The 20,556-nt window shown below is 39.4% G+C and overlaps 1 protein-coding gene across 4 annotated transcripts in view; it reads left to right on the top strand.

Annotated features, from left to right (window-relative positions):
* Positions 1 to 19,740, top strand: part of RGS17 (regulator of G protein signaling 17) — a 100,614-nt gene extending 80,874 nt beyond the window's left edge. For all 4 annotated transcript variants that reach the window (XM_072140975.1, XM_072140976.1, XM_072140974.1 and 1 more), the window contains 2 exons: positions 11,829 to 12,063; positions 14,571 to 19,740. In XM_072140975.1, the coding sequence (XP_071997076.1) occupies positions 11,829 to 12,063; positions 14,571 to 14,759 (424 nt within the window). In that variant the 3' untranslated portion in view covers positions 14,760 to 19,740. The remainder of the gene's footprint in view (positions 1 to 11,828; positions 12,064 to 14,570) is intronic.
* Positions 19,741 to 20,556: the final 816 nt, after the last annotated feature.

Here is a 20,556-nt window from a genome sequence, read left to right as displayed (position 1 = left end):
CAGAGTCTGGTGCAATTTGTGGTTTTTCTACTCAGGTGACAGGAGAGGAGGAGCAGGAGCATCCGGAGGACGTAGAAGACGAGGCAGATGACCCTGAAGTACCGTGGCAGTATACTGTGGATATGGAGACCGGGAGTCCCTCTGAGTCACTTGCGCAGATGGCCCACAGCATGCTGCTTTGCCTAACTAGTGACAGACGAATAGTTAACATCCGGCATAGGAATGACTTTTGGCTCTCCACCCTCTTGGACCCTCGCTACCGGTCCAAAATGGGTGACTTTTTTCCTGCTGCTGAGAGGAAGGAACAACTGGCATACTATAGAGAAATACTGAGTGCACAGTTGGCCGCTGCCTATGTGCACCATTGTCCATCCTCTGTCATGTCACGTACTACTACCACGGCTGCTGTGGGGAGCTGGGGGGTAGGAGCAGTAGCAGTTCCATCAAAAGTCTGGATTCCTTAATGAGCAATTTTCTTCACCAGCCTAGTGAGGAGGGTAGCCGCCAACAGCAGCAGCAGCAGGACATGAAGCAGACCCTGCACCAGCAGGTGGTGGCCTACTTGGACAGCACTTTACCACCTGAGGTAGAGGATCCCATGGACTACTGGGCAGCCAAACTTGATGCGTGGCCGCAACTTGCGGAGTTTGCAGTAGAGAGGCTGTCCTGCCTGGCCAGTAGTGTGGCATCAGAGTGGGGGTTCAGTGCGGTGGGGGCCATCGTTACCCCCAGGAGAACCCTCTTGTCCACCTGTAATGTGGAGAGACTGACCTTTGTCAAGATGAATCAGGCTTGGATCGGCCAGGATTTCAACTCACCAATGCCTAATGCATCAGATTAGATCAGCCATGACGCCTCCTCCAAACGTTGAGAAATTAGTCGGGGTTCTAACTACCTGCCTCAGCTACTATTCTGATGCTGCCGCCCACCTGATGCAACACATCTGCTGCTCGTTGCACCATCTGCCTCCTACCATCTTTACCAGGGACTGGAATTGTCCGCCACCCCCACACTATATCATGGTGCCACTCTGCAGGATCCTGCTGCTTTTGATGCCACCTTCACACTATATCATTGTGCCACTCTGCGGGCTCCTGCTGCTGCTGCTTCTCATGCCGCCTTCACACTATACCATTTTGCCACTCTGCGGGCTCCCGCTGCTGCTGCTTCTGATGCCGCCTTCACATTATATCATTGTGCCACTCTGCAGGCTCCTGCTGCTGCTTCTGATGCCACCTTTACACTATATGATTGTGCCACTCTGCGGGCTCCTGCTGCTGCTTCTGATGCCACCTTTACACTATATGATTGTGCCACTCTGCGGGCTCCTGCTGCTGCTGCTTCTGATGCCACCAACACACTATATCATTGTGCCACTCTGCCGCTCTTGCTGCTTCTGATGCCACCTTCACACTATATCATTGTGCCACCCTCTGGCACAGACGTTACCTTGTCAGGCTGCATTCCCGCTTCGCTTATTTGGGGAAGTTGGCCTATGTAAGTGCACATGGAAGTGAAGAGTGAAGCGATTCTAAGAGCCGCGGCTGTCATGTGCGTGTCATACTAAAACACAGCATTGTTTGAAGACCAAACCACGCTCCCTATGCATATTTAAGCATGGCACAACGTTCTACAACACCCTACAGGATCTCTGCAGACAGGAAATGGCTGTTTTTTAACGTGATTCGTTTTGATTTGATTCGGGTCGAATCAAATTTTTTCAAAAAATTCTGCGAATCATGAAGAAACGAATTTCAACAAATTTGCCCATCTCTAGACACAGGTATCACCAGACATCAACACAATTTCTATCCGCTCGTCAAGTGCTAACCTCTGCAACATATGAATGGCTATAAACAAAGAGAAACTTGTAAATAACTCAGGAAATAATAAAGTCACCATTTTTTTTCTTGTGAAATTCCAATAAGTTTGATTGTTAAGTGTTACATGACCCTCTTCCCATTGGAAAAAATAAAGTTGGATCCAAAATGGCCAACTTCTAAATGGCCACCATGGTCAACACTCATCTTGAAAAGTTTTCCCCATCCTATATCCTGATGTGCCACAAACAGGAAGTTGATTTCACCAACAATTCCCATTTTATTTATGTGTATCCATATAAATGGCCCACCATGCCCCTATAACAAGCCATGTCATTTGCAAATAAATAACTTTTCCGATTAGCTAGAAGTGGCACCATGCAGGCCCTGAGAATCCAGGGCAATTGTTCATTCACAAGATTCAGTGGAGGTTGGTAGTGATTTGGAGAGTCCAGTTGGGCCAGACTTAGGAGGACCATTTCATGTATAATAAAGCAACAGAGATTTTATATACAGACATTTTAAGGAACCTATAACTGTCTGGTATAACAACATAATGTTATATTGCATTTTTTTAATTTTTCTAGAAGATTTGAAAGAATGTTATTTTTTTTGTTTGTTTTTTTATTAACAAGGAGATGAATCTATCAACAACATTATCACCTATTCTCATGTAAAAACATACACTTTAGAATAAGACTGTGGAATGTACAGAGGCATACCGTACATGATGCATCTGGATTCCTTAAAGTTCCCACAGCATCTGAGTCTGGGAAATCCTCATGCCCTGGGAAGGTAGAGCACATCTTTATTTTGGCATATAACCAAATTACACTTTAACCTCATATAGAAAGGCTGCCAAAATCAGAAATCAGACAAACAGCTATTTTAAGCTTAGTGTTTCTTGGGAATTAATACATGTTTACACTATGTGCCCACCGAAAGTAAAATATCATTGGGAAAACACTCTCTTGTAGCTGCTATGTATACCAGCTATCTGCATGTACATGCATGTGATAACACATCGTTGCTTGCTGAAATTCAGAAACATTTGAACTGAATATCACTATGTATTTTTGATTGGAAGCAATAGGTTGTTGGAGAGATGTCTAAGTTATGTGAAAACTTCAATTAATTAATTCTATTAATGTATTCTACTAATGTATCTATTAATCTATTAATGTATGCAGTAGAAATCTGTAATATCTTAAGGGCTTATTTTTTGCATATTTTTAAGGGAGGTTTTCCACACATGGTGGCACATGGTAAGGTTTTCCACACATGTGTAGTGCGCAGATGGTGCCAGATTCATGATTTCTGGTACACGTTCTGCATGAATCTGGCACCCCCCTGCACTGCCCCAACAGAGTTCACCACTTGGTCCGACTGAGCACTGGAACGCACCATTCAGTGCAGAACTTTGGGGCACATTTACTTACCCGGTCCAGTCGCGATCCAGCGGCGCGTTCTCTGCTCTGCATTCGGGTTCCGGCCGGGATTTATGAATGTAGTTCTTCCGCCGTCCACCAGGTGGCGCTGCTGCGCTGAAAGTCATCTCATCGCGCCGGAATGCACCACCTCGGACCAGGTGAAGGTAAGCGCTCCCCAAGCGACACTTTTTCGGTTTTTAAATGCGGCGGTTTTTCCGAATAAGTCGGGTTTTCGTTCGGCCACGCCCCCCGATTTCTGTCGCGCGCATGCCGGCGCCGATGCGCCACAATCCGATCGCGTGCGCCACAATCCCGGGGCAATTCAGGTACAATCGGCGCAAATCGGAAATATTCGGGTAACACGTCGGGAAAACGCGAATCGGGCCTTTAGTAAATGACCCCCTTTGTGTTACATGAAGCATAGTGCAGCCGCACCACAAAACAGTCACATGTGACACAAATGTGGCGCAGGCATTTCTTAAATACCCGTGCACGCAGTTTGCACCTAAAAGAATGTGCAAAGTCCAACAGAAAACTGCTGCACGGCCCTTATTAAATGTGCCCCTTGGTTTTTAATCTTGTCTTTGTTTTTTTTCTTTCCATTCCAACTGACAGAAGCGGTTCATACTTTTTTTTATTTACAGATGGTGTAAGTGGTGCATAAAACACATACAGGCTGATACATTCCTTTATAATATATTTTGAGAACAACCAAATACAGGCAGTTTCCGAACTACCTACAAGATAGGTTCTGTAAGTTTGTTCTTAAGTTGAATTTGTAAGTCAGAACTGTATATTTTATAATTGTATTCACAGCCAAATTTTTTTTGTCTCTTTGCCAATTGGATATTAAAAATGTTGGGTTGTCATCCGAACCAGGATTAACAAAAAAGCTTAATTGCAGACACCTTTAGTAACTGTTATAGCTGTTTATTGTAGCCTAGGACTAAAGTACAGTAAATTACTAACATCCAGAAGTCTGTTTGTTACTAGGGGTTGTCTGTAAGTCGGATGTTCTTAAGTCGGGAACCGCCTGTATGTATATTATGTTATTATTTTGTCATCAAATACTTATGCACTTTATATTGAGTTGATTCTGAAACATTTTTTTTTTTTTTTTTTTATTAAGCCATTTTATTCAACATTTTATAAATAAAAATACACATTACATTACAATGCATTCTGTGTTGGTCTGTTACAAAGTTAAAGGCAGTGATTTATGTTATACATAATTCTCTTTTCCCTTTTTATTTCCTATTTCAAGTTATTTTAAACTTCTTTATTCATTGTCTTCACTACAAACACAATTACACCACAGCGATGCATTCCCTTTACATTAGAACAAACCCAGGTACAGGCAGTCCCCGGGTTACATACAAGATAGGGTCTGGAGGTTTGTTCTTAAGTTGAATTTGTATGTAAGTCGAAACTATATATTTTATAATTGAAGTTCTAGACAAATTTTTTTCTTTTGTCCCAGTGACAATTGGAGTTTCAAAATTTTTGCTGTAATTGGACCAAGGATTATCAATAAAGCTTCATTACAGACACCATACAGCTGTACATTGCAGTCTGGAACAATAGTAAAGCATCCAGAGAGCTTCACCAGAGGTCACAGTGGGCAGAGGGGTCCGTCTGTAACTATGGGTTGTCTGTAAGTCGGGTGTCCTTAAGTAGGGGACCGCCTGTATATAACATGTTTGGTATTAAGATTCCAAACATTTGACCTTAAATTGTACCTGGTTTTGTGTACATATAAAGAATTATTCCCACCCTCCAGACACCCACCCACCCTCACGCACCGATGGAGAAGAAAAAAAAAAAAAAACAGCTCCCTAATCATGCAAGGGGGGGGGGGGAAGAAGCAGGAGAAACCCACGGGAGACTTCCATTTTACAAGATTTAAATTTATCTCCATATCTCCCATATGTTGCTCCACCTCTCCCTTCCCCTCTTGCCCTGCCTGCCAAACCAGACCTGCTCATACTGTTTAATTTTGTCTCCTAGACTCGTCCAATGCTCTCTTGTTGGAGCCTCTGCAGATCCCCATTTCCTAGCAATACAAACTCGACCCAAATGTAACACCCTCTGGACCAATTGTTGCTTTGCTTGGTCAACTCCTGTCCCTTCCAAATCACCCAGAATAGCACTTTTCAGTGTAAGTGACAGAGCCGTCCCCAGTATTGTTGTTAGATAGGTAGAAATATCATTCCAGAAACCTTGGATTTTGGGGCAGGCCCATATAACATGAAGGAAATTTGCTTCCCCAATTCCGCATCTCAAACACTTATTATCTCCTTTAAGTTTCATTCTCCATAAATCTGTTGGTGAATAGTAAATCTTATGGATAATGCTGTATTGTATAAGTCTATGGTTCCATCCTATTGAGCAATGTCTCATATTCCCATATACACACTCCCAATTCACAGATGAGTCACACCCAACCTCTCTTTCCCACTTTGTGCGTGAATTGTGTCTTACGTTAATCGAAACCCCTTTCACTATGTGTTTATATATTTTCGAAACTATATTTCTAATGTTACCAGTGTTATTCAGTACCATATCTATACATTCATGTGATTCAATCCTTAAACCTATCCCCTTCTTTTTTTTTAATACTGTGAATGCGTGTGCAACTTGCCCATATCTCAAAAAAATCGCCCTTCTTCAGGTCGTTGAGCAACGCCTCAATCGCCCTAAACAGTGACTCCTCTATCCATACTGGACTGGCTGAGAGCACAAATAGAATTTGCGGGAGGAGTGTCATTTTAATAAGACCTATCCTATCTGCCCTTGATAACAGTAACCTATCCCAGCAGTGTATTCTTTCTCTTATCGCTTTCAAAAGGGGGAGCAGATTAATTTCCACAAACCTATCCAATTCTTTTGCTATTTGTATGCCTAGATATCTAAAACTGTTCTCACATATGGTTACCTTCTGTTCTAGTAGCCCCTCTTTAACCCCGGGATCTTAAGGAAGCAATTGCGATTTTGCCCAGTTTATCTGAAGCCCGGACCACTTCCCAAATTCTTCTATGACCGCCATCACCCTTGCGACTGCAGTTACAGAGTCTTGCAAATATAGGATCAAATAATCTGCGTATAAACACAATTTATCCTTCTTACCCCCACACCCCCCTCCCGCTATTCCATGATCTTCCCTTAATAAAATCGCTAGTGGATCGATATACATAGCGTATAATAGCGGAGAGAGGGGGAAGCCCTGTCTAGTTCCTCTAGTCAGTGTAAACTCTTCGGATCGAGCCCCATTTATTACCGCCCTTGCAACCGGAGCGCTATATAACAGCTGGACCCATCCTATAAATACCGACCCCAACCCAAATTGCTTCAAAACTTCCCAGAGAAAGCTCCACTCCACCCTGTCAAACGCCTTTACTGCGTCTAAGGGCAGGATGGAGCGGAGCCCCCCCCCCCCTTCCAATTTCTATCGCTGAGTAAAGTCTATGTATACAATCATTCAGTTTCCGGCCCGGGATGAACCCATTTTGGTCTGCATGAATGATAGAGGAAATAACTTTTTGGAGCCTGTTCGCAAGGAGTTTCGCTATAATCTTCGCATCCGTGTTCAGAAGTGAAATAGGCCTAAATGACCCCATTTCTAAATTATCTTTCTCTTTTTTTGGGATTAGGACAATATCTGCTTGCATCATAGAGTACGGCATTTTCCCCTCTTTTTTTGCTTCATTAAGTACATCCAGCAACAAGGGCAGGAGTACTTCCTCATACTTCCTATACAAAGCAAACGGAAATCAGTCTGTCCATGGAGAAGAGTCTTTAGTACAGCCTGCCACTGTCCTTCTTAATTCTTCTAATGTCACAGGTTCGTCCAACATTTGTTTCTGGCCCTCATTTAGTTTGGGGAGATTAATCTTTCCCAGAAAATCTTCTGCCCCCCTCCTGGACCGTCTGAAATGGATCTATATAGTTTCTCATAGAAACATTTAAAATGTTCCTTAATTCTGAGTGGATCTTTTTCGATATCCCCTCCTTCATTTCTGATTGCTGAGATATATCCATTTTCCCTGGGAGCTCCAACCCTCTGAGCCAGAATCTTACCTGCTCTCCCCCCTTCTGAAAAATATCCTTGACCCTGAAAAAACATCTTATGTTGTGCTTTGATAGTAAGAAATGCCTCATATTCATTTTTTGCTTTCTCAAATATCTCCTTATTGTTGGCTGCTCGTTCCCCCATCTTACTCTCTGCTTCTTTATACTGTTTCTTAAGTTTCCGCTCCTGGTAGCTGAATCTATATCTCGCTTCCCCTATCTCCTTTTTGAATATTCCCCTCAAGTAGGCCTTAAGTGCGTCCCAAACTTCTAATGGACCTGACGTTCTCACATTCTCCGACCAAAATTCTGTTACCGTATTTCTCACATCTGGTGCCTCTAATATAGATAGCCAATGTGGGTTCAATTTAAAATTCATGATCTTATTTTCCACTTCCCCCAAGGTTACCACTACTGGGCCATGATCTGAGATAATAATTGGTTCATACCTCATTCGGCTAACCTTAGAAATAAGGGAGAGACTCACCAAGCAATGGTCTATCCTAGATAGAGTGTTGTGGGTTTTATTGTGGCAAGAGAACACCCTCCTTGCTCCGTATTTGGACCGCCACACATCCAGCAAACCAAATTCCTCACAGAACAGAGCCAGCTTAGAAGCAACTGTTCTTGAAGGGTTGTTCTCCTTACTTCCTAAATTAATGCGGTCCAAGCCAGGATCAAACACTGCATTTACACAACTATCAGAGGGAGGTTCTCTTTTCCCTCCCTGAACTTAAGAAGTTCTCCAAACACCTCTAATGAGAAGGGGGGGGGGATGTAAACGCCAGCCAAAAAAATTTTTTGACCATGCAGGGTGCCATTCAATAAAACATATCTTCCCTCCTTATCTATCTTTTTACCCAAAACTTGAAAATCGATTTTAGAGTGAAAGAATATTGAAACCCCTCTTGAGTAAATATTCCCATACGAATGGAATTCTTTCCCTACCCATTTTTTCCTAACCCTATTCCGCAATTCTGGGGTCAAATGGGTCTCTGTAAGGCATACAATTGCTGGTAAGTGTCTTTGTATCAGATCAAATGTTGCACACCTCTTTAGCCGGTCGCTTAGTCCCCTTATATTCCATGTTAATATCTTAATACTAGGGTACATCATTCCATTCTAAGAAGAAAAAAAAAAAAAAACCCAAAAAAAAAAAAAAATTCTCCATCGGTGCTTCCCTCCCCTTTCCCTTCCCCTCCTCCCCATGACCTACAGTTTACATCCTCCATAGATCTCTCAAACCCTCCTACGCCATCCTTCCCTCCTCCTCCTCCCCCTCCCAGGCGAAAATGTTCTCTGACAAATCAAAAGAAAAAAAAAAAGAAAAAAAAAAACTTCAGAACTTCAAACCCCCTGTCTCTCCAGCCATTCAGATGCTTCCTCTGGTTTCTCAAAAAACAAGGTTCTATCTTGGAAGATTACCCGTAGCTTAGAGGGGAAGAGCAATGAGTATTGTATTTTCGCTTCCATTAACCGTTTTTTCACTCCCAGGAAGCTAGCTCTAGACTTTTGCGTTTCCCTAGAAAAATCTGGAAACAAAAAAATCTTTTGACCATTTAACAAGACTGAATCGCTTTGTCTACTCAAACGCAAAATACGGTCCCTGTCTTGGGAGTTGAACAATCTAATGAGAACAGCTCTGGGTCTTGCTCCTTGTGCTGGTTTCTTAAAGGGTACACGATGGGCCCTTTCTACCCCAAAGAAATCTGAAAAGCCTTCTGCCCCAAATGTTCATATCAACCATTTCTGTATTTCGCTTCCCAGCTCTCTCTCCTCCCCCCTTTCTGGGTATCCTACAATTCTAATATTGTTCCTTCTTGACCTGTTTTCTAAGTCATTCAACTTATCTTTCATAGATTTGTTGTCAGTTGTTAGCTCAAATATGTCTTGCTTAATTTTTTTCACATCCAACACTACCTCTGTCAAGATACTCTCCATCTCCTTGCTTTTGGTCCCTAGTTTGTTCAACTCTTCCTTTATCAGTTGAATATCTGTTCTCACTCCTCCCATCTGAGTGTTTAATGTCTCCATTGCAGACTTGGTTTCTTTAACTGCCTCCAAGATTTCTGTTAGAATGGGGCTATTCCCTTGTACAGTGTCTTCATTTTGGAGTACTGAGAACCTGGAACCATTTTGAGCGATATCACCCCCTACTTCTTCTCTATCCTTCCCAATCTGCCGTGGACGTGTAGGTGGGGATTTCCATATTTTATCTAGGCCTTTATCTAAGCCTGTAGATTTCCTAGCCGCATTTTTAGGAGGCATTTTGGCGCTAGACAACCCAGATTCTTCAGCAACCACAGGGTGTATGGCTCGAGATCTACTTAACGCTGCTCGTCCCCAATCGCCCTGTTACATACAGCACAATTTGTTTTATAAGTTATTTCTGTTCTAGAACAGGTTCAGATACAGTTATAACTTCAAATTCCCCTAAATTTACAAGCTGTTACAAAAAAAAGTGGATCACAATCTTAATTATGCAGGCATTTCAACCAAACAATTTCCTGAAAAGAAAAGATAACCACAATAGCCGTGATAGCCCAGTGACCGCCTATATTCTCCCCTATGAATCATAGGCGTATCACAGTTCAATTGTACAAATTGTCATATGGGCTAAGTTCTTATAGAACCTACATCAAGCATTTACGAGCTGTTACAAAAAAAAAAAAAAAAAAAGTGGATCACAATCTTAATTATGCAGGCATTTCCACCAAACAGTTTTCCTGAAAAGAAAAAATGACCACAATAGCCCAGTGACCGCCTATATTCTTAAGTTGTCGTATGGGCTAAGTTCTTATAGTAACTACATCAAGCAGTCTGTATAGCACAGTCCTTGTGACTCAATTTTTTGATCCCAGAGAGGGGAAACTGGACAAGAGCATAAATCAATATAGTACGCAGATTCTCGTGTCCAGACAGATAAATAGCAGGAACAAAACAAGCTGCATTAAAAAGTCTCACCACCCTTGGACATCACGGATGCGCTCCACCGCTGGGTTATTCGACTAGTCAGTAGGTAGTGGTTAGAGAGTAGTTATAAGGATGTGGATCCTATGTTCCAACAGTTCACCATAATCTTTGCCTTCCTCTAACGCCCACTGTTAATCTTCAGGACCCGCAAGCTCTCAAGCCATGCCGCCTGCTCACGGTTCCCACGGTGAGCAGAACCGCCAGTCCAAAAGAAAACGCGGGTGTCCTGTTGACTTATCCGGGGCAAGAGTCAGCAGTAGACAAGCCCTCCCAGTCCCTCTCACGGACCAGGGGGCTCCTCGAACAGGAACGTGGGTGCCGGCTCGGCACGTGGCTACAAGCAGCGTTGCTTAAGTGTCGGCAGTAGACAGGTCCTCCCCGTCCCTCTCACAGACCGGGGGGCTCCTCAAACAAAAACAGGTGCCAGCTCGGCACGCGGAAAATGCCCGGACAAATTGGGCTCTGGTGCCACCTCCGGGCCGTGCGCCACACTCCACCGCGTCACCTCCACAGCTCCGGACCCTGTTCTCCGGCTCCGGTCCACCGCTCACACCGGGGGACAGACCCGTGCACCAGGGGTCAGTATTGCGGGGCCTCCGCAGGGGTTCCGTACCTCACGCTTAGTGCGCCATGCATTCCCGCCTGTCAGACGGAGGGGGGAGGGATCTTCAGGAAGGAAGCGGCTGTGACGTGCAGCCTCACATCACGTCCGTCTCGCGCCGCCCGATTAAGACCGATTCTGAAACATTAATTACATTAGTTTATAGTGAAAATAAAAACTCTGTGCCTATAAACTGAAAACTGATAAGTTCAAGATGGTTCCAAGATTTAAAAAAAAATGTCCAAGAACCTGGACTATAAAGAAAATCACATTAATAGCCACTTCTTAAATGCCTCGTAATAATAATCTTAAATAATAATAATCCATTTATATAGCGCCATCAAATTCCATAGCGCGTTACACATTGGAGCAGATTTATCAAGAGTCTGAAAATCAGAATATTTCTAGTTGCCCATGGCAACCAATCACAGCTCAGCTTTCATTTTACCAGTGCTCATGAATATTTTAAAGGGGAGCTGTGATTGGCTGCCATCGGCAACTAGAAATATTCTGACTTGCAGACACTTGATAAATCAGCCCCATTATGTAATACAGCGTACCAGGTGACAAGTCTGTTCTCAGGTAACAGTTATGCTAACAGAATGTATGTATAGAACTTGTTTCAACTTGTTAAACTCTTGGACCTCAATTCAAGGTGAGTGATATGCATTTAGATAAAGAGAGACAGAGAGGTCACTTCCCTTAGGCCCCATTCAAGCTGTATAGGGTACAAAAATGACATAAAGCCAAAAGCTTTGATGTATTTGCATTGCTGTAATGTTTACATACATAGGCCACACTATACACTATTATAGGCTTAAAGTACACTAAATCTATGATTTTTTTTTTATCATCCAACTGTGTTTGTAATATTCATTATGAATGGGTCATGAAGGTGTATAGAATAGTATGCTAATAAGAAATTTTGAATTTCAGCCAAATTCCAAACAATGAGGAAATTTTATCATGGTCTCACAATTTTGACAAGATGATGAGGAGTACTGCAGGAAGAAATCTCTTCAGAGAATTTTTGCGCACAGAATACAGTGAAGAAAATCTTCTTTTCTGGCTGGCATGTGAAGACTTAAAGAATGAACAAAACAAAAAACTTGTTGAAGAAAAGGCTAGGACTATATATGAAGATTACATTTCCATACTTTCACCAAAAGAGGTAAATCCTTCCAGTTACTTATTTACCATATATACTTGAGTATAAATTGACCCGAGTATAAGCCGAGACCCCTAATTTTACCACCAAAACCTGGGAAAAACTATTGACTCGAGTATAAGCCAAGGATGTAGTATACAGCCAGCCAGCCCCCTGTAGTATACAGCCAGCCCCCTGTAGTATACAGCCAGCCCCCTGTAGTATACAACCAGCCCCATGTAGTATACAGCCAGCCCCATGTAGTATACAGCCAGCCAGACCCATGTAGTATACAGCCAGCCAGCCCCAAGTAGTATACAGGCAGCCCCAAGTAGTATATAGCTAGCCCCAAGTAGTATACAGCCAGCCCCAAGTAGTATACAGCCAGCCCCATATAGTATACAGCCAGCCCCCATGTAGTATACAGCCAGCCTCATATAGTATACAGCCAGCCCCCATGTAGTATACAGCCAGCCCCCAGATAGTATACAGCCAGCCCCCATGTAGTATACAGCCAGCCCCCATGTAGTATACAGCCAGCCCCCTGTCAAGTACATAAATAATAAAAACTTAATACTCACCCTCCGGTGTCCGGACCCTTGATGCAGCTCCTGATCTTCAGCGCAAGGCTCCCTGCGCCAACTATCCGGACACTGGAGGGTGAGTATTAAGGTTTTTATTATTTAATTGACTCGTGTATAAGCCGAGGTGAGTTTTTTCAGCACATTTTTTTGTGCTGAAAAACTTGGCTTATACACGAGTATATACTGTATGCTCTTTATAGTAATCAAAAAATAAAACAATTTTTTGGGGATGTGTGATCTACATTATAAAGTTTATTTGGTACCAAAATGCATTGTATGTCTATTGACTTACATGAAGTCTTTCATAAAACATGAAGAGTTGGATCAATTTCATATGTGAAGAAGACATCAAAATCCAAGTTCTATACTTTAAATGCCCATGCACAAATATACATAGATTAGTCACAGGGACCCTGTCACACTGATCTAATACACTATAACTCATATGTTTTGTACTGTATTCAAAACCAATCAAGCCCTCTAATAGTAAATTATCCCAGGCAGTGGAGTAACTAGAGTGCTCTGGGCCCCAGGGCAAAATTACCAATGGGACCCCTCTCGCTATACCTTAAAACATTAGTCTTTAATATTTATTTTCCCCCTCCACACCAGTAGCCATTAGTTATATTCTCCCACCAGTAGCCAATAGTAATATTTCCCCCACACACACCAGTAGCCATTAGTAATATTCCCCCCACACAAGTAGCCACACTATTAGCCATTAGTAATAATTAGCCATTAGTAATATTTCCCCTCCACACCAGTAGCCATTAGTAATATTCCTCCCACACACCAGTAGCCATTAGTAATATTCCCCCCACACAAGTAGCCATTAGTAATATTCCCCCCACCAACCCACATTTGTAGCCATTAGTAATATTTCTCCCAACCCACAGTAGCCATGAGTAATATTTTGTCCCACCCACCGACATCAGTTGCCATTAGTAATATTCCCTGACCAGGCCACTAGCCATTAGTAATATCATCCCCCTTGCTATCTCTTCTCTGGTGATAAAGCGCCTGCATCGGCCTGCATGGTGAAGACAGGTGTCCCACCAATAATCTAATAGGGGAGGGAGAGTGGGCAGCCGCTGGTTCCGCTGATCCAGCACATGGACCAGATGCAGAACAGTCCTGGATCAGGGGGGCCCGCGGCTTTCACAATTCAAAATGTAGAACATTTACCGTAAGAAGTTAATCAAAGTTGATTAGTAAGGTAACCATTTACCACACAATGGAATCATAAAAGTACAACTGATCCTTCAAAAAACTATTCCTAATTCAGCTTTGTTGATCGAAAAGTAAAAAAGTTATGGCTATAGGAAGGCATTGATCAAAGAATCATTAGTGAGACGACTCAATAATAAACTTTTTATCTTATTTTTTACCCTTAATATCGATAAATTTTAAAGGCAAAAATGGGACATTTGAAGAGCATATATCCTCTTTAAAAAAGTTAAATCCACCTAAAATGGTTTAATTAAAAACTGTCTGCAACACTTGCCTGCAATAAATGGACCCTAATATGCTATGCTAGATCAAAATGCATGCTTTTTGGAAGGTGAGAGAATTAGAAAAAGTGCTTGTTCGTTTAAGGGGTTTGTTCCAAACATTATTGTAATCAGCTTTACAAATGACCTGTCGCTCAATTCAATACTTATATTGTAGTGGCATTGAATATTGCTGAAAACAGCAAATGGGTGGTGAAAGGGAGTGCCGGAGGGGGGAGGCTGTTTCCTATTCTTCCCTAGTATTGAATGCAAAAAGCTTGACACATATGTAAGCCCCAATGTGTGACCCTCTGTTCAACCTTGGTATGACCTTGTAAACCATCTTGATATGATATTGTAAACATGGAAAGTAATCTAGTTAATAGATTGTTTATTTTCTTACAAAGGGATTCAATACAAATCACTCTAAATTACCTTTAATTGTCTGTATCCACAGGTCAGTCTTGACTCCAGAGTTCGGGAAGTGATCAACAGGAATTTGCTTGATCCAACACCTCACATGTATGAAGATGCCCAACTTCAAATTTATACACTGATGCACAGAGACTCATTTCCACGGTTTTTGAACTCGCAAGTTTTTAAGACTCTTCTTGAAAGTACAGAAGAGTCTACCAATGACTCTTAGCTGAAATCTTTGGACTTACTGTATGGGGGTTTTGTCTAAAAAGAACAACGATGTAGTTTAATAACATCAGACACTGAGTTCCTGGAGAACTTCAGTTGTGCACTACTCAGGCTACTGTGAAAAATATACAAGAAAACCGATTTCTGTCTCCATTTCCCCAAAGTATATCATGCTTGATTTTAAGAAGACAAAAAAACACTGGAATTGCCACGTTTGTTTTATACACTGCTCACTTGAGTATAGGACATAATGATCTATTTGATGGACTATATAAATACAATTTTTTTTAGCTCCTCCTGCATGTACAAATAGACATTCTCCTTTACTCACACACATACACATTGCAATATATAGGCAATTACTTACATTAAACAGGTACTTGGCACTATTTAATGCGGGGACTCTGCAACAGGCTTTAATGTTTGCATTTTCCTGGCATATGTGTATTTATGAGAAAATTATAATATTAAATATTATTTTCAATGTTTAAAGACAAAGGATATTGTAAAGCTAATACACAAGAAGGTGTTTAACACTAGATAAAGTAAAGGAGATAGATGGAGGTTGGATTATTCACTGCCAAATGCGGCTTTTTTTACTTTTGTTACAGAGTTTGCAATGTCAAAGAAGCACAAACCACATTAAGGATATATGTCTGGATGACTAAATCTCTGAGCTGACATTGTTTATTGTTGTTATAAGAAATAGCATATTTATGTACATTTCAGATGTCATATACATAAAATGATTTATGAAAACTAGTCATTCATTTTTAACAGTGTTATCTTATATAATGTATTTCAGCAAAAAGGAAAAAAACATTAAATAACAAAGAACTTGATATTTAATATTTTGAATTAAAGATAATAAGATGTTTACCTATATGTAGCATTTGAAACATTTTAATGAAAACAAATCTGTCTTTTTAATTAATATTACTGTGTGAAAATACATTAAATGCTTGGTTTAAGTTTGAGATGTTACAGTTTAAAAAAAATGACATTTTTAGAAAAGTTAAAATCTCAGATTGCTTATTGTACCTCTTCTTGAAAATAAGGAAAGCTTTAGAAATCAGCAAGATAACAATTTTTATTACATTTTTTTCAGACTTAAAAGACAGAAAACCAGTTTTTGCCTGTGCTTTCTATTTAAATGTGTAAATATCTATATTTATAGATATACACACATATACACAATTGACTGCTGTCTTTTACTTGTTGACACATAGTGAAACAAAGTATCTTAATTGAAAATATAATACCATTATTCATACTTCAGTTTCTACTATCAACAATAGTAGAAAGAAAACAAAGGCTTACCTATTGACTGCATGAATTCGAACTGGCAGACTGGGCCTTATTTGTCTAAAATATTAATCTTATGTACATGTTACTACCTCTGTTTTAATTATTTTTTTTTTTTTATTCATGCAGGTTTAATAATTTTACTTGAAGTATTACATTTTGGTTTGCATGGTTTCACTTAAATGACAATGTGTACCACAAATACTTTACATTAGTGTCTTGTAAAGAAATCAGGAGAAATGGATATAAAGGGCTACTATATGCTCCCTATGCAAATATTTTACGTATATTAGTATAAATAGCAAGATAGCATTTAATGAAACAATAAATTAAAATAGTAAAAGAATAAATTCTGTTTACACTGAAACTAATTAATATTCAGAATTTAATATTCAGCACTTTTAAAATGTTATTATTTATACAGTTGTAGATACAATAAAACTATTTATTACAATAATCTGTTTAGTATGAAAAGTTTTGACTGAAAATATTATTGTGCTAATCACTATTATATTCACGTTGGTTTATCTGTTCACCAAATAAATAATAGTGAGATAATTCTCAGTTAAAATATACTGTATATGTTCGTAGCAAAAAATTGTTTTCTTTTTTTTCCAAGAATGTGAAAAATAGAAATTTTCCTAGGACCTTTTTTATGCTATGGTTTTAATACCTACAGATACAATGCTGTAGTAGAACTATTTTCTTAAATGAACTTGTATTTGCAGTGTGTTTCTATTTTTTGATGTCATAGATGTTACGGTGCTCAGTGCACAATAACACCGTGCAGATATAAAATCTGTAAAGACATTAGAAAATATGTACAGAAATGATGGAGGGATTTGTACTTACTGATAATTGCAGTAGTTGATAATGAAATTTGTTTACAGTATCATACCTTACGATTGAGAGTAAAAATAAAATATTATTTTTGCATGAAAAAGCTCTGAGAGCAAAGCTTAACTGTGCCATATGATGGGATTTTACAAGTCTCCCATTTTAAACTAATGGAAGTATAAACTATGTCCCAAAGAAAAATAATCGATTAAAAGGCATGAGCTTTCAACTTCCCCTTTTTTGACAGGTTAAATGATAATGGCTTAATGTTTCATTGATCATTTCTAAATACCTATACTTTGAATGCATGATAATTATATTTATTACAAGGCATTTATTATTACTACTGAGAAAAGTAAAACTGCATGGGTTGTGCTTGTACCAGAATATTCTTTACTGGTTATTAAAATGCACAAATATTATGATGCTGTGTCCAGGCTTGGAATATTTAAGTAAAAGGGCACATCTTTTAAAGAACACATGTCAGAAGGTGCAGTCAAACTTAGTTGCTTTAATTTAATTTGCATAATACTCTTCTATAAATTTGTATATTCTTGTTGTGGATAATTTTTATTTTTACACATACCTGCAACTATTACAAATTTTTGTAATCAGCTTGTAAAAAGATGTACAGAAAAAAGGTTACTGATATCCAGATAATGGCCTCCAAAAAAAAATATCAAAAGAAAATGTTTTTCAATCCCTATAGTAAACCATGTACATTATCGATATATGTAATATAGGAATAAGTCTCTGTTCACATTACCATCACAATTGCAGCAGAAATTGATCTAACTGCAACCTGTATGTTGTTAAGAAGCTTAACATCTTCCAGATCATGTTTCTAACATGGTCCAGATAGTGGCATCATTCAGTCAATTTTGTAGTGAAAATTAAATTGGTTGTATAAAGTCACTTATCCCTGCAGTCTTGCTCTCCCCATCTCAGAATGTCCTCTCTGTTGTGATTGACATCATGCACCAGACTTTAATAGATATGGTTAGTGATGCCCCAGAAAACATCCATTAAATTGAAGGGGTCATTCTAAGCGTCGCGGAAAGCTTCAGAAAGATTTCAAAGCTAAACTCTCTGCCTCTGTGACTTTATACAACCAATTTGACTTCAAATTGGACATTTGGATGATGAGGCATGTAAGAAACATGATCTGGAAGGTCATGTTAAGCTGCTTGACAACATACCGGTAGTGTTTTTTAAGCCAATTTCTGTTGACAGGTTCCCCTTAAATTAGGATTTTAGTTTTTTAACCACAGAAGTTACAGTCAGATTTTAACATTGGAATATGTATAAAAATAGAAAAAACAGCATTTAGGTTGCCTAACTGGAGTCCAGTGTAGTTAAACCATATGTTTACTCTTTACTTTTATACTATATGCTTCATTAACTGATGTTTATATAAGTGGTTAGGGGCCTTGTTGGACAAATGGAAAATTCTGCACTATGGTCATAAATATCAACAATCTATTGTCTTCTCATGTTCATTCCTGATGTCTTTTATGTTCAGTATGCACTGTCAAGTTATCTGAAGCCTATTCTCTAATCAAAACCATTACACGTAATATGTAGAGATTGTATAATGCTTTAAAACATTTTTGTACTTTTATACTTACTTACGTGAGTATATACGTACTTTTATAAGTATGACTGCTCCTTTATATACAAGAGATTGTTTGACCTCAATTGTGCTTTCGAAGAACAAAGGTTTTCGTGTGTCAATTGCGCCACATTCAATTTATTGCTATTTGTGATTTAGCAATTTTTGTTTACATTCAAAAAGTCCCAACAGCAGGTAGAATATCAAATCCTGACAATTTCTGAAATGTTTGTAATTTGTATGGAAGTGTGTATGTATGAATCCATAACCTTTTATCAGTGTAAAATTGAGGCCAACAATCTAATTTCCTTGAAACAGCAAAGCTTCGCATTCAGATGGTGCTAGATTTAAGCCATTTGCCTTTGCACTGTGGCTAGTTTGATGTCTCAACACAATAAGGTAATTGGTTGGGGTGCCAGTTATGCCAAAGTTGCTATATCGATACAACCAAATATATACCCTGATTCTTAGGAAGCAGGCTAAAACATTGAGAGGTCCGGAAAATAACCTGTTTTGGTATCAGATCGGAAGGTCTGATGGACAGCTTGTGATATACACAGAATTTGGGAACTAGATCTTGTACGGTACTAAATCTGCTGTACAGTTGCGTTATCTAAAATATTTTGCCAAAATTACACTGCAGCTTAGTCTTAAGTATTTATTAAATCTATGAAAGAAAATCAGCAAAGCTGAAATGATCCTATTGCTTTTTATTTTGACATAGAACACTTTCTACAAAATTGCTTGATTAAGCACGATTGTTTCAATTTAGCATTTGGTATACACTGTGCTCTTGTCTCAACCAAAATGTGTATCTGCAAACCAAATAACTTACAGTATTCTAGCAATTTCCATTATATTTATTTATTTGATAGCACTTTCATTTTTGAAATTTTCATGATGGGAATTGCTTGCACTTTTATTAAAATGGAAATATGAGTTGTATTTCCCTTTAAATGTATGTCTAACAATAAAATAAATACAGTATTCAGAATTACGTGCTTTGTGCATTAGTCTAGCCATCTAATTTTCATTGCTAGGAAGTTCAGCATTATAACCCTAGCAAGATTTTTTGTTATATTATCACAAATGGATGTACTTTGTTGCGCTGTAAAAGTGGATTTGTCACTATTGTTGTAAATTCAATTAAGATGTGAAACAAGCAAAAAACAGAAATAGAAAAGTATATAAACCATATTATAGTACATTTTGAAATGTTATGCTTAAAAACTGTTTTGCACCTTTTATAACATAATAAAGTATATTTCTTTACACTGCTCACGTCCTTTGTCTTACCCGATTGTGTGCGGATGCAAGGTTTGAAAATTTGTATATGTATGTTATAAGATGGAGGCTGTTGGTTAGCAAAACATTCATATGCCTATACTACCTGAGTTTGTGAGCACAATGACCCACATCTATCAAAAATAGTGCAGTTTGCCTGGTTGCACCGATAGCAGAATTTTGAGTGCGATATGATAACCAAAAAAGTATTATGATACTCAATACCAATACGATATTTTCAAGAAAAAAAGGATTATCTGATTATCTGAATGTTTAGGGTGTGGTAACATGGGGCGTTTACATTGCATTTAGACATGCAATGCAAACATCTGGAGGCGGGGCTCAGCCTGATCGCACAGACAATGATTTGCCAGGGGAAGCTTTAGTGCTTTATGACAGTGTAGTATATGTTTTGTAAAGGTTGTTTCCTATGGGTCTGTTCAAATATCCAGAAAACAATTGCTGCATGCGTTATTTTGTCTCGCATCCAGACCACGTACATCCATAGTAGTGAATGGATCCGCAAAAAAATGGATGGCACGTACATGTCCTCCGTATGCATAGAGTGTTTTTTTCTTAAAATGTTGCTAGGCAACCAACTGGGCTGGGCGAGAAGTAGATTAGAGACCCATCAGCTTGTTTTGCACTTTAATACAATGGCATAAACATAGAACCTCTATTAGCACAACACAGTACAAAACCAGATAGGACTTCTGGCACAGCTCACAGGGGAGCTTAGGGAGACTTGGGATGAGTGCTG

This window comes from Engystomops pustulosus, chromosome 3 (assembly GCF_040894005.1).
Source record: "Engystomops pustulosus chromosome 3, aEngPut4.maternal, whole genome shotgun sequence".
Lineage (NCBI taxonomy): Eukaryota > Metazoa > Chordata > Amphibia > Anura > Leptodactylidae > Engystomops > Engystomops pustulosus.
This window is presented reverse-complemented; position numbering and strand designations above follow the sequence as displayed.